At 38.5% G+C, this 15,237-nt stretch overlaps 1 protein-coding gene across 1 annotated transcript in view; it reads left to right on the forward strand.

Moving 5' to 3' along the window:
* The window catches only part of RORA (RAR related orphan receptor A), an 81,112-nt gene extending 73,701 nt beyond the window's left edge, over nt 1-7,411 (forward strand). The window contains exons 5-10 of the mRNA XM_009643822.2: nt 155-276; nt 1,509-1,641; nt 2,313-2,420; nt 3,819-3,929; nt 5,259-5,371; nt 6,671-7,411. Coding sequence (XP_009642117.1) covers nt 155-276; nt 1,509-1,641; nt 2,313-2,420; nt 3,819-3,929; nt 5,259-5,371; nt 6,671-6,835 — 752 coding nt within the window. The 3' untranslated portion in view covers nt 6,836-7,411. The remainder of the gene's footprint in view (nt 1-154; nt 277-1,508; nt 1,642-2,312; nt 2,421-3,818; nt 3,930-5,258; nt 5,372-6,670) is intronic.
* Nucleotides 7,412-15,237: the final 7,826 nt, after the last annotated feature.

Below are 15,237 nucleotides of genomic sequence, written 5' to 3' on the forward strand. Positions count from 1 at the left end.
GCGACAAAATCCCAGGGGATCGAAGCAAACCCTGTGCCCCCTACCGGCTGACCCTCCCCGGTCCCTACTGCCGCTGGGGCACGTTAGCTCGCCGCCTCTGCAGGGGTACAGCTCCGCGCTTCTAACGCGCGTTGCCTTCTGGTCTTTCCTCTAGAGCATCTTGCGCAGAACATTTCCAAGTCGCACATGGAAACTTGCCAGTACTTGAGAGAGGAGCTGCAGCAGATAACATGGCAGACTTTCCTGCAGGAAGAGATTGAGAACTACCAGAACAAGGTACGACAGCAGGCCAAACTATGGCATGCTTTTCTTAAGGCATGGTGTTTCCCTAACACGCTGCAAAATTCACTTTTTCACTGCTTGCTGTTTACCACCGGGAATGTAGATTTACGTGTGTTTTCAAAAAAATAATATGCTAGAATCGGAAGCAGCAAGACGGTTAGGATATCCTTTGCACTTGTGATTTTTGCAGGTACAAGGAAAAGGCAGAGCCACACTCCTGCAGTCTGCCTGTCTGTGACTGACAAACAGGGATAAGAAACCAGAGAAATTTTTTCAATCCTAAATGGCACGATATTTTCCGTTCTTAATTTGCAATCTCCTGGATCAAAACCGCCACCAGGAAAAGCTGAAGCCCCCGAGTTTTGTCATTTTACATGGTGTGTTTTGTTTTGAGCTTACAAGCATGAAACTATTGTCAGATTTCCAGCCCGGTTGTGATCCCGAGTCATTCTACAGGTGTCGCTCGGTGTTTCAGTTTTACCTGTGGGACAGCAACGCGCTGCTGCCCAACCCCTGGTGGGAACTATGAGGTTTAATCCATGCTTGCGTTTCCAATATGCCTTCCATCCACAAACTACCACCAAACGGCTCCTTGTGGAAAACTGTCTTGGGAAGCACTATGAAAGCACGCTGTTCTTAGAACCTACTTTTAATTTCCACAAAAAATATTTAACCTTTAATAATACAATTTTTCCCACTCGTTAGGTGACTTCATTCTGAATTATTATCAACTTATGAAAAAAATCACTACTTGCATGCATTCTTTATGTTGTTAACAAGATGATCTTCATATATGTATCTCTGTATATGCATCTTTACTTGAGGACAAGCTAGTTGGGTAATTTACATTCAGTGCAAAATACAGGAGTTGATAGCAAAAGTGTGATTATGCACTGCTAGCTGGCGCTTCCTTCTGATGCAGTGAATAAAATTCCCACTGAAATCACCAAAATCATTATACTTCGACATTTTTGGCCTGTGAAGGAAAACCACTCCAACCTGGATCTCTTCTGACATCACTGAAGAAGCCTTACGTGCTCGTGCTGTCACTCATTGCGTGGGGCTTTGGCTTTGAGGTTAATTCCCCTCGCCTGATAAGCAGACTGTAGCCAGGAGTGCTGGAGAGAATTCACTCCGCTTTTCTTTTCAGCTCAGTTTTACTTTATGCAGATGGGCTTTCCAGACCTTCGTTAGTAATTTTGCAATTTTTCTTCTCTCTCAAACAGCAAAGGGAGGTAATGTGGCAGTTATGCGCAGTCAAAATAACAGAAGCTATACAGTATGTAGTGGAATTTGCCAAACGCATTGATGGCTTTATGGAACTGTGTCAAAACGATCAAATTGTGCTTTTAAAAGCAGGTATGTGGGTCCATTTTAAGGTCTGCTTCTACTAGTTCTGAGGAAGGCGTTCCCTGTACATAGCAACTGCACACACATGTATACCTATGTCGTGCAACGATGATAAAAATACGGGGGAAACCTTACAACTTGTCTGTGTCTTTCTTTGAAGTACGTTACCGCCTTAGTTACCCTGGCTAGGAGTTGAAGTCTACCTATGAAATTTTCATTGGGAACAAAGGGAGCAATGGGTGTGTAAAGGTGGAAAAGTTGGGTTCAAATTTTTTATTTTGGCTGACTAACAGTGAGTAACATATTTCAAGGTAAAAATCCACATTGTTCTATGCAGGGTGCTGTAGAAGTAATGCAGTTTACAAATACTGGACAAAGGTGTCAAAGCTCCATGAACATAAAGCTAACTGAGCCGCTTTGACTTCAGAGACTTTATTGCTCTAAGAAAAATTATTAGAGTTTATTAGCATTAACCAAGTTGCTTTAGCAAAAACTTCTACAGGGGTTTATGGGAATTAATTCTATTAGCAAAGCAAACTGTGCTCTGTTACACCACAGAAATCCACCACCCTACTCGACCGATACTGGGGGCAGAGCACAGGAAATTATTAAATCCTCGCTTGCTCTCTGCAAGTGAAGTCTCTACTTGAACAGTCAAACATACGTTGTTTCTGTTTTAGGGTCTTTAGAGGTTGTGTTCATCAGAATGTGCCGTGCCTTTGACTCCCAGAACAACACAGTCTACTTTGATGGCAAGTATGCTAGCCCAGAGGTTTTCAAGTCCTTAGGTAAGGAAACATCAAGTGTTGTATTTTAAAAAATCAGAATAAAAATAATAAGGTGGAAAAGCAAGGGGACAGTTGCTTTGGGAAATCCAGGTTATAGCATTCAAATAAGAGAGTTCCAAAGCTCAGAGTGCTTATTTTGTAAGCAGTCATGCTAGCTCTGTTTGAGGCCAAGCTGATTTCAGGAGTTAAAACAGCTTAACTCCATGCAGTAAAGGACTGGTCGTGTTGAAATGCAACACTGAGATCAGGGCAAGGCAGTCTGGACACACTTGTTAAGAACACAAGTCCAAATTTCCTATCTGGTGTAATATTTTATATATCCTATTGGAAATGGCAGCAGATTTTCAGCTAATTTTGGATATACTGACGTTACTGCTTTGAAGATGTTCATAGTGTTTTGTAATATGCAAAGTCCAATTATTTGCAGGTAAAATACTGTAAGTAAATTTTTTTTATCAAACCACAGTTTATAATTTTGATTTTTTTTTCCTGTATATTTTTGCTAATTTTAAAAGGATGCATTTCACTGGGTATAGATTTGGGATGTAAGCCATTTTGCAGGGCAGTGAAAATACATCAGCAGAGAATGCTGTACAAATACTGAAGTATTCTCTGCCTTTCTAAAACGCCTCAAGGTACAAGGTCTGAGAGCAAACAGTTCCAAGAATGCAGTATCAGATGTGGGTTCCAATGAAACGTTAACTTCCATCTGTTACCAACCACATCCAGAAATTTAGGCTGGGTTGGGACTGAGGTCTGCAGAGGTGCGTCCTCTTCCATCAGGTTGCAATCCCCTTGAAAGCAGGACTCCACTTCCGCGAGCTGTGTAACAGCATGTGTAACAGCAGCAGTAACCTGACTTACACCTGTGTGAGCAAGAGAATGGATGAAAGGAGACAGAGTTCCTTTTCTGCATGAAAAGCTTTCGGACCTTGGCTTCCCCCTTTGCTCCTGCATGTACCTTGTATGCCTCTCTCCCCTCCCTCTTCTGTGTGCTCAATAGTCTTAAAATCAGCACTTATCAAGTACATGTTTCAAACCTCCAGTCCACAGTGACATGAGAAAGTTCCATTTAGAACAGAAACAAAGCTGAACTGATTTTGAGCTTGAAAATGGCCTGGGTTTTACCTGTGTTTATCCCAAAAGAACCAAATGTGGAAAAGATAGCAGCGTGCAAAATTTTCAAAATACTGGCTGCTAGGGCGTGGGAGCTCGGGACCCATGGAATGGGGTAATAAGCTCAAGCATGGAGTGAGATTTTGCTACTGTCGCTCCACAGTCCTTAAGAATACTGTTCGCCTACACCCATTTTTCACCTCCGTCAGAATAAATCAACAACTCTGTAGCTCTGAAGTAGTTTTGAACCATGTGGCATGAGCTGTACCTTCTTTTTGGCAGGTTGTGAAGACTTCATTAGTTTTGTGTTTGAATTTGGAAAAAGTTTATGTTCTATGCACCTGACAGAAGATGAGATAGCTTTGTTTTCTGCGTTTGTTTTAATGTCAGCAGGTAAGAGATAAAGGTTTGCTCCAGGTTTATTTGGTAGAGGTCATTTTTATTTTGCAGTCTTTTTAATTATAATGTTAAGACTATTGGACAGTGTGAAATGTCATAATCTCTTTTAGTGTCTCCTCCTTGACTGAATTTTTTATTTTAATAAACACATTAAAACTCTGTATTTAGGAATAACTTTGTTAAGTTGGAAATCCTAATCTAAGCCCCCGTTTTCCAAATTTTCAGCTTGTTGAGGACTCGGCTTCTTTGCAAAAGCTTAAATGCATGTGAGTGAGACCACTGGGTAGGTGAGACAGGCAGAAACCAGCCACTGAATTTATGTAGGCAGCTTTCAGTGTGTATGAGCTTGCATCTGTAGCAGAACTATCTCAAGCCTGTGTCAGAATGCTTCCAGTGCCACCTCAGGTCCGTTGAGCAGGGCTGCCATTTTAGTGTGGTACAAAGGTACTAAGGTAGCTCAGGTCTGTCCCCATCGTCAGACTGGGTATGCTGAGAATTATGGTGCCAGACATACAAGTCGCCCCAAGAGTCAGCCTGGGTCTACTGTACCCACAACTAAAATAACTCAATAATCTCAGGTAGATACACACAGTACTCCAGGTTCTGGGAAGGCATATTAGGTCAGGTGAAACAAGATAGCAGTGCAGAAAGTCAGTTCATGTCTGGCTTAACACCCAAGGAAATAAACGCTCTGTTTTTAGCCTGCGGCAAGTGGAGTCAGGAGCAGTGGTGGAAGAGTCTGTTAGCAACAGAGGGTATACCCAGACTATCAAAAATGCTTTTTTGTGCTGTTTGCTGGGTCGGAAGTACGCTAGCCTTGTGTCTTAAGCCCCAGAATCCCGCAGTTCTGCCACGCAGAGGATGTAGCAGCTGATACTACTTTTCTGCGAAGGAGTTTAGGAGCTTTTTTTTAATAGCTGAATGTTTGCTTCTGACTTTTCTGTATGTCACTGTAGATCTTAGCGAGAAGATCCACTCCAGCTACTTGTTCATTATGTGATCTATTCATTTCCCACTAAAAAGTCACTAGCTTTGTTTTGTAAATACCCTGCATTTTACAGACCTTCTTAGCAAATGGTTGATAAACCTTACTCGGATATGCTCCATTCCTCTAATTATGGGCTTTATAAAAGTTATTTTAAATGCTCATAATAAATACACTCCAAAACCTCCAAAATAATCTAATATTTCTATGTAAGAGTATATAAGAAGTGGAAGGAAGGTTGCAAACCAGACAGATGAATCTGTAACAGATGTGGTACTTCCCGGTGCACTGTGATTGACATGTGCAGTACCAGAGGTGTTAACTCCATTTATATTTAGATCGCTCGTGGCTTCAGGAGAAAGTAAAAATTGAAAAACTCCAGCAGAAGATCCAGCTAGCACTTCAGCATGTCCTACAGAAGAACCACCGAGAAGATGGAATTCTAACAAAGGTAAGACTCCTACTGTGCCATGTCACATGATTGTGAAAAGTATGCTTTCTTATGAACAATATCCTAATAGTGGTGTAAAAAGCTTTTACACAGTTTATTTGTTATTTATAAACCCAGAACTCTTTATTCAAAATCAAGGTGCTTAGTTGAAGAGGTGAAATGATGTGCTAGGGAACAAGGTTGATAACGGTCTGAAAAGAGGTATTTTAATGTTGAACTTCATGAAAAGCGGTGAAGGTTTTTCTCCTACACATCATTTCTGCCACACAGAGTGCTACTTCAATTCTACAACATGCATGCCTTAAGCCTCATGAAATCTGCCTGCATGACAATGAAGTTGTTATAACATGCAATACCCAAACTAACCCTGTTTTTCAGTCTTCCATGAGAAGTTCCCCACGCAGCCTTTTTCTCAGCAGTTCTTCCTAATAGTGATGCCTAGGGAAGAGAAAAAAAGATACTGGGTGCTATTATGCTAATCTAAAGTATCTTCACTTAATTTTTCAAAAATGTAAAAGTGGTGTGATGTTAAAAAAAAATAAATATGAAGAACTGGGGAAGGATAGGCACTTCCTTACAGAGGTAGTTCCTGCAGAACTCTGCACAGCCGGAAAGCTTATGTTTAGTTTCACACCACAGAATGAAGGACCTTAGAAGCAGGATGGTCCAGCCCAGGCTCTGCAGATTGTCCTTATTTCAAATCCTAGCTCATATAATTCTTTTCCCAGCATATACTTTGGATACCTTTGTTGGAAGAAAGTTTCTTCCATATGCTTCGATAAAAATAATTTACCCAGTAAGTTCAGGGAACCCCAGTGATATTTTTGAAGTACGGATTTTTCTGGTCTGTTCCTTTTCACCTTATTTGGCATAAATTAAAAAAACGAATCTATTGAATCGGTAGCTGCCTCCGTAACATTCACAGTGGGTTTAAAAGTAGTCAGGACTGCCTTCTTCCAAGAGAATGACTTGAGTTGCATGAATTAAAATCTAGCCATGAAATAATTCTGTATCAGTCCAGTGCTTGGTAGGCAAGTGAGGAAACTCAATGAACCTCCCAAGAACTTGCAGAAAAGATTATTTCACAAATAGCATTAATCCATTACTTAAATAGCTTTTTAGTGGCAGCAGCTTTTTTCTTCTTCTTTTTTTAATCTAACATAACAAACACCCCTGACTACGCATCTGAAATGTCATTGTTAAGGTAAACAATTTACGTGAACTCAAAGTGTTTGACAGCAAGATGGGGAGGCCTGGTTCCATATATGACCGTATGACTTCTGTTCATTTTTTTTACAGTTAATATGCAAAGTGTCTACTTTAAGAGCACTGTGTGGACGACATACAGAAAAGCTTATGGCATTTAAAGCAATATACCCAGACATTGTACGACTTCATTTTCCTCCACTTTACAAGGAGTTGTTCACTTCAGAATTTGAGCCAGCAATGCAAATTGATGGGTAAACGTATCACCTAAGCACTTCTAGAATGTCTGAAGTACAAACATTAAAACAAAAGAAAGGAAAAGAAAAAAAAAAAAAAAAAAAAAAAAAAAAGAAAGAAAACCAAGACACTTTATATGGCCCTGCACAGACCTAGGGAGCCAACACACTGCACATCTCTTGGCGGTCGGGGTCAGGCGAAGGATGGGAAACAATGAAACAAAGTTGAACTTGTTTTTCTCATGCATATGATTTCCATTATGCCTACAAATATGGACCCTTTTTCTGTCTCAACTTCTCAATCCTTGACCTCTGTTTACACAGACTGAGGGTACTAATGTCAGAAGGTTGTTTTCTCTTGTAGTTCACTGCCCAGACTTTTGACAGAACAATCAATTTGTTGATCAGAACAGAGAGTCCACCTAGTAATCAGCGACTGGTGTGCATTGCAGAGATTTCAGCATCAGTTTGCACAACTTGCTCATTGTTTCATGAAGGACGATTTTTTTCACCTACCACTGTTTGCCAGTAGACAGAATGGCATGAAAAGGGTCCATAGCAATAGCAACAATAGCATTATAATATATTACAGGGTAAATGGGCATGAAGACTATATATAGCAAAAGAGATATTGTTTATATATTGTTTTAATTAATATAAAATGTAGTTACTGGTATAGCTTTTCTTGTTGAATTGATAAGGCACTTTCATTTTGCACCTTTTTCTTTAAATTAAATGCTAGCGTGTTCATTGTTGTGTTGCATGTGCACCAGAAATTCAAGTTTAACTGAAAAAAGGTTTGGCAGGTACTGGTACATTGGGAGGTATTTATGCTGCTGTTTTCCATGTTACTTTTAAAGAGAGGCTGGTCATATCCTGAAATGGTTACACAGATTTTTTTTAAAGAGTTGAAAATAATGACAATTTTCTAAATTAAAATCAGCTTTTCAGCTGTTAATTTCAAAGGTACTTTTATTTTCAAATCTTTCAAGCCTGGATGTTTAAAATTACATGCCTAAATTCAGATTTAGGTGCACAAGTCAAAAGCCTCGTTTTCAAAGGTGCTGAGTTTCCATGGTCAAAGTTAAACTAAGCAATTACGGATCATTTACAAATGAGTACCACAGCATCCTTGAAAATCAGGCTATTAAGTAAAGTCTATTTCTGCCCACCATAAATCCAGGTTTGAAGGAATTTACTCAAGTCTGTACCTACAGTAAAAGTATGTGTGTATGACATGTATGTGGAAAAGTAATTTTTATACATAATATTACATACTTTTGTACTCCATATCGTAAACAATGCCTTCAAACTCCAAACTCTATCCTATCACAATCCATAGGAGGTGGTTTGTCTTTGACTTCAGTGAGATGAGACACATGTTCTTCCACCATCCAGCAGTCCAATTTCAGGTAGCCGAACAGAGAAGGCTGTTGCTCTCCTTATTTAAATAAGATGCACTTTAAAGTTTAATCAGATGAGGACAGACTAACAAAGTAAAGGCACACTGTTGTTAGAAAGCATCGCTTTGTACTCTGTATAATGCCTGGAAATCATTAAGGTCATAGATCTGCATTCTGTAATTCTAAAATTGTTATTCCCGTATTGCATAACCAACCAATAAGCCAAATGTTGCAGTCTTTATTAGTTACAATTCCCTGTAGGAAGAATACTGTCTCTGAGCAAATTTGGCAAGTAAACCTAGTTCTGAAGGAAGCAGATTGACAATAAACAACATCACAAAATAAACCGTGGCTGTTTGAGCCAGAGGTGCATAATTGGTTTGGATGAGATGAGGAAGTGTAACTGCATGCCTTGTAGGTCTACACAAATGAAATTTCTGATGAAGTACGTAAGAAAAAGCCAGGAACTTTAAAAAAGAAACGGGAATGAGACAGAATGTGCCCCACTGCTTTACTATCCAAGGATAAACAATCTCTTACATACACACAGTCATGGAGAAGTAACAGAAGTGCACAGAAGCACACTGAAGCCTATTTTAAAAAGGAGAATTAGGTCAGTGGCTTATTATCAGCAAAACAGAGGTTTATTCTGCAATTTGAACGTGTTTCCTTTGGGCTCAAATTGAGACATTTAGCTGTGACACCTACTACAAATGTCATAGTCTGCCACATCAGGGAAGCTTACAGCTGTCACTCATCTCTGTGGTTTGAAAGAAGGGGCAGATGAGCATCACACGTTTCCCCTTCAGAGCAGTGGCCCTGGAGTCCAGGACGGGAACACCTGCACCTCCGTGAGCACTGGGAGGGAGGCGTGAGAGGGCTTCTGGAAAAAGTCCACAGAGCGTCCTCGCACTGCGCCATCCTGCCTGCTGCCAAAGAGGCGGCTCACAGCCCAGCACGTGCTCTCTCCACTCTCACTGAAACACTTCTCCTAGAATCATTGTTTACTTTATTGGAGTAACTGGCATGATATGGTACTTTCATTATAATGTGTGTTCCTATTTTTAAAGCAACCCTTTTAACTAACAAATGTTTTCTGAATGTGACCAGCCTTAGGTGCTAGTCCTGTAAAGACCAACTAAACTTAATTTCAGTGTCAACTAATGAATAACGAAGGCCTGTACTTTTTTAGAGACCGAGATGCAACTCCTACTTCTGACAATAAGTAGACTGCCAGGCAAAATATTTGGGGATTAATTTTCAGTCATGTCCTCTTCTTACCTTTTCCTGATGAGTACTAGTACTCTCCTAGGCATCTAGGTGCCAGTGGTTTTGTGTGGTATCTAGTTGAGCATATTTACACCCACAAGTCATCAACAACAGATTTTTTGGAGCATCTACTAATAAAACACATAACCGTAAAAAGATTCCACATAGGGCCTTAGCTGAAAGCCCTTTGCATCTGCAAACAGCTTGTGATGTGATCTTCCAGGCCAGAAAGTGCTGTCACTTTTGTCCATGGGAGCTCCTGTGTACTGGCATCTTGTTAAATCAGGCTGTGCACACACACCCCAAGTGACTCTGCTTTCCTGATAGCAGCTAACAGCCACTTGGCAATAGAGTATTATGTTTGTTTTGCTCTTCATAGACAGGAGGAAAAAAAGTAATAGAGCATGGCAAATGTACTGATAAGAGTTCTGTTGCCGAGGAGGCTTTTATGAAAGGGGCCATAGAACAACATCAGAGCGATGGCCATGTAAGAACCCAACGTGGCAGAGGAAGTCTCTGCAGAACCTCTGGGGCTATGGCCTGGTGTCAGATGATCAACCAAATACTCAGTTAAAAAATGTATTTGGGGTCAATGGATGGTCACTTGAGTATTTTCATAACCTGCCTGGTTCACTACAAACAGAAACATGAGGATAGCTGAAGATAAAGGAATAACATATTGGTGTTGAATGATCTGTTGCCTAAAGTCTGCAAAGAGATTTTCATTGGGTGTTACATCTGGCCAGAGATGTCTTCTGGCTTTCTAGGAAGGAGATAACTGTACTACACTGTCATTGAAACCACCCTGATACACATGAACATCTCCAACGTTGTTTGACGTCTTAAAAACAATGGGATTAGGTGAAAAGGGAGGCTGTTTTTAAGTTTGGTTGTTCTTTATTAAAGCTTATCTATCTTAGTACGAATACCAAGATGTCTGTGTGTGTATGTGCACCTGTGCGTGTGAGAGGGTACGTTTGTGTGCACACATGAATACATGCGTGGGTACGTGTGAGTGGCTGCTTCTAGGCTGTTAAGTGTCAATGGAATAAAGAAAATGTATTGAAAATACTTAAGTCAAAAATAGAAGGTGGAAAAAAAGATTTATTCTATACAAAGCCTTGTCTGGACCACTTTAGAGAGACTTCTATTTTTTTAACCCTTCTATAAATGTTTGATGGCACTTGAAATATTCCTGCAATAAAATGTGATTTGTGTAAACATTAAAAAAAAAAAAAGATTTTGTAATGTGAAACAATGAAAGAAAGTAATGTAATTTTTCTAAAAAACAAAAAAAACCAAACGAACGAACTTTGTATTATTTTCTTGATGGAATCTGTCTATTTGTCTTTGGAAAACTTTTTATTTCATTGAATGTGCCATAGTAGAGGTGTGTTTTTCTTTTTCTTTCTTTTTTTTTTTTTTTTTTTTTTACATTTTAGATTAAAGGAATAGCTGTGTTCCGACATTCCAAAATGCAAGATGACATAGCAATCATGATTAAAAGGTTTTATTAGTAAGCTTCAATCATTGTTGCTTTTTTTGCACATGTTCTTCATTCCTCTACAGTGCAATATGTACATAGAGCACTTGCGGGTGTAACCTTGATCCCTCAGGGAAAAATACATATTTGTACAGGATTTTTCTTTTTTTTCCCTTTTTTTTTCTTTTTTTTTTATTTTGTTTTGGTTTTGGTTTTGCTAAGGAATGTCGATTGAATCACTTGTCTGTTGTTGAGGGGCAGCCAGATAATAATCCTAAACCACTGTCACAAAACATTGATTGTTTAAATTTTGTGCCCTTTTATTATTTAAAACAGAAAAATAAAAGTTATTTTATGACAGTTCTTTGTGCTGATTGGTGGAAAAAAAGGGTAAATAGATAAGCACCTTACGATTGACTTAACTGTGAATGACAATCCATCTCGTTATCAACAACAGAAGCCCTATCATTTTGGAGCTGGGGTTAAGAGTCGGAAACTAATGTGCTCAGGGATCTTCTAAAACGCTTCAACAGGGTGGCCAGTACTACTGGTGGAACAAATTACTTTTAAAAAAAAATATGCTAGTATTTCTTCCCTTCCCCCTCCTCCCAGGCACAAGAGAACTGGATATTATTTTTAACTAAATGCTCTATGCGTGCCTCATTCTCTTACTTGGTTTTGCAGTATAGCTGCTCTTCGATCTTTATTTTGTTCAGAACAAAAGTACTCCGAACAGTGCAAAGGTTTTGCAATTATATTTTAGAAAAAAGATTAATGCTGACCCATTAAATAAATGATTGAAATTAATTTCAATACCCTCTGGACATTTTTATAACGATAGGACTATTTTTCCAGCTGAATTTCAGTGTTTTGCAATAGAAAATGGGTTTTTAGTATTTAAACTATTGTCAAAGAAAACAGATCGGTTTATGATAGTACAGTAAGAATGAAAAGGGTAATGATCAGGTTTCGGCAATGAAGTCACATAGAAAGGAACATAGATCTGCAGGCATACAAGAACAACAATTCAGACCTTGTCTGTCATTGTTGGTAAACAATGGTAAAGCAAAAAAACTGACTGGAAAGAAGCACTGAGGCTGAAGGCATTTTCATATCTAGTACAACAAATACAGCAGTGCCAAATTGTAGGATTCTGGAAGCCTGTCCCAATTAGCCTTGGTTTATGGCTTCACATTGTTTTGAAAATGAAACTAAATAAGCAACTATAAACAAAATCAGCAAGATTTCAAGACTTTGGTTAGACTGGGAAGAGACTGAATTTCTCCGTCAAACATGTCTGTCTGCTTGCAAAAAGCATCAGTTCTCCAGTATCTTAGGTTATGGAGGGTTTTTTCACTGGGTAGATGGCTTCCAGCCTTTAGGTTTGTTTTAGGTTGCTTAATAAGTAGGGAAACCTTTCTTACAGTTTTACAAGCTGATGGTCGAGTTTAGCTTGGAATGCCCTTCTGAGGCAGACAACCGCTTCGCAAGTATGAGCTCTCGATCAGTTTGTCTTCTGGCATCTTCAGCAGAAGAAAATTCCTGTTGCTGATTTACAACAGAACCTATTCTTCACATGCGTGCAGATCAAATAAACATACTATTAATATGTACAATCTATAAGAAGTTTTAACTATGTAGTGGGGTGATCCAAACATTACAATACCTTTTGGATTGGCATACATATTCCCCAGTCTGTACCTGATGAACAAAAGAGGTTGCACAGTGTAAGCCGTACAAACAATGTGTATTTTTTCTCTACACATTCCTAAACTCCCCAGTGTAGATAAACTTACTAATATAAATGTCAGAAACAGCATTTACTATCCAATATCCAAAAATAATAAGCAATTCAGTATATGAAATTCTACCTGTGCTAGCTGATTCAGAGTGCACAGAAGAAACATCTTTGCTTTCCTTAGCTGGAGAAATACAACTATCAGAAATATTTTTTCATTATTAATACTAATATTTATTACTTTAAAAGTTTCATCCATTAATATATTTGAATATTGGCCTCCTATTTTCCTTATGCTTAAATACTCCTGTCAGTAAATCATTTGGTGGAAATGAGGGCAAATGCATACAGATACCAAATACAACAATAAAAAGAGAACTTTTAAAATTTAAATGAGTATTTATTTAAAAATCATTGCAGTATGTGCTTTAATCCTAGTACTGTGATAATAGCTTGCTAAGTAATGCTAAGTCACTGGACTTGAGGGGAAAAATACATAACATTTAGGACAATATACAGTCTATCTTTGGAACTTTATTCAGGTACTAAATAGAATTTCAACATCAAAAGAAAAGCTGTATTCTACCTTTTTCATGTAGAACATTGCTGTTTATCTTCTTTTTTTTTTTTGCCTTTATCATTGGTAGAATATAGCAATAACTTTATAGCAATAAATAGGCTATCCAAATAAGAAACAAAACATGATAAAGGCTTCAGATCAGTACTCATAGGTTCACTTCTTCTGCCACAATTACTCACTTGTATGTCTTCCCTCCCTCATATTCTCATTACTTCTTCAAGCTGAACTTCAAAATCAAGTTGTTCAACTTGATGTGCGACATCACACCTTTTTGTTAACATCTGCATGGTTTTGGTGTTCGTATGTCCTTTGTGTACTTGTTTTCCTGTAAGTCAGTGTTTCTCAAGCTTTCTGAAAGCACAGTCCCTATGGGCTATATTTCTTCATAGGGCGCTCTGTGTTGGAATTAACTTAGTTTTTCTGTGGCAGGGAGTGCAAACCAGCTGTAATTACTGGTGGTGTTCCCTAACTAACTGAAGGAACCGAGCTGCTGCTAGACCTTAGTAACTCCATGGCTACTGCGAATGCTTGCAGCCAACAGCCAGCCCTTCCAGCTCCTCCACGCTGCGGGGGCTGAGCTGCATCCAGTAAGTGGGACGAGTTCCCTTGCCAGTGCGCTCATCTGCAGCCAGCACAACCGCACACTCTGCACTGGAGAACCTAGCTGCTACACTTCACGTAGAACCAAGCTATGTTTGCCTGACATAGAGTTCTAATGATAACCTAAACCCTTGGGCAACTTTCAAATGGTTGTGACTTTCAGTTTGAGAAACACTACCCTAAATTACCCCACAAAGTCTTAATGTAGATGCACAAACGTTACAGGAACTTGCAATCTGTAATTCTATCTCTATCTAATGCAGAGAATTCATAAGCAATACAGTGAATTTTATTTCACAAAAAGGCATACGTACTGTACACCTTTCTAAATCCAAAATGTTCCTCATTTCTACATTGATTTAAAAACAAGTTATGGAACAGTGGTGAATATTTGAACTATTAGGACATTAACTGGCTGCTTCTTTGTATGTAACTGTATTGTCTGCCTGCTCCTTTTCTGGAGATGTGTTTTTGTATTGGATGTTTGGGCCAATGGGAGGCTTCAAGCTACAATGTATTTTCCCAGATTAAATATATTTAACATATGACAAACCCCAGACAAGGCTTTTTAAAATGTACAAAGAACTGCAGTGTTAGGTGGTTTATTTGCAAACTGTTTTCAATGTTGTCCATTTTTATGGCACCTTTAACAATATTCTTGTTTCCAAAGTACAAAAAAAAGGTTAAAAATACTCTAGCCATAACTGAATGTCAAGCAATAAAAACAAATGACTTTTTGTGCATAGATTTAAAAAAAATACAAGTTTTAGACATCTGCATGTAAATGCAATCTCTTGTTTACTGCTTTCTTAAACTTGAGCAACTGATTCCTTATTTTATTACTAATTTAAGGACTTGTAATGGCCTGTAAACATTTTATCTTGCTCTATTCTTTCAACTCTTAACTTTGTCTCTGCTTTGGAGTCATAATATTTAATGTTGTTCTGCTCACCTCTATACAGTTAACTTTTTGCTTTCATTCTGTATAGATAAAAGTTATACTATAAACAGCCTACACAGTGCAAATATTTATCTGTTTATCAAATACCACATTATGCTGTATAATATCTGTTTTACTATATAATCTATTTTAGACATAGCTGTTTAGAACTAGAGTGTGCTATTTTTGTGTTTTTCTGATGTGTGGTGCTAGATAAGTTACTTTTGTGAACAAAAGCAAACAAACCCCTTTTATTCCTAGACAATACCACCTTTGGGTCTTGTTAATTTCACTGAGTATAACTATATATAAATATATATATATTTGTGTATATATATATATACACACCAACATATGCCCAACAAGTACCTGTATCAGAGTACAAGATTTGGGACATGGTTTTCTCTTTAA

Source organism: Egretta garzetta, unplaced genomic scaffold (assembly GCF_000687185.1).
Source record: "Egretta garzetta isolate BGI_Z169 unplaced genomic scaffold, ASM68718v1 scaffold287, whole genome shotgun sequence".
In the NCBI taxonomy this organism is placed as follows: Eukaryota; Metazoa; Chordata; class Aves; order Pelecaniformes; family Ardeidae; genus Egretta; species Egretta garzetta.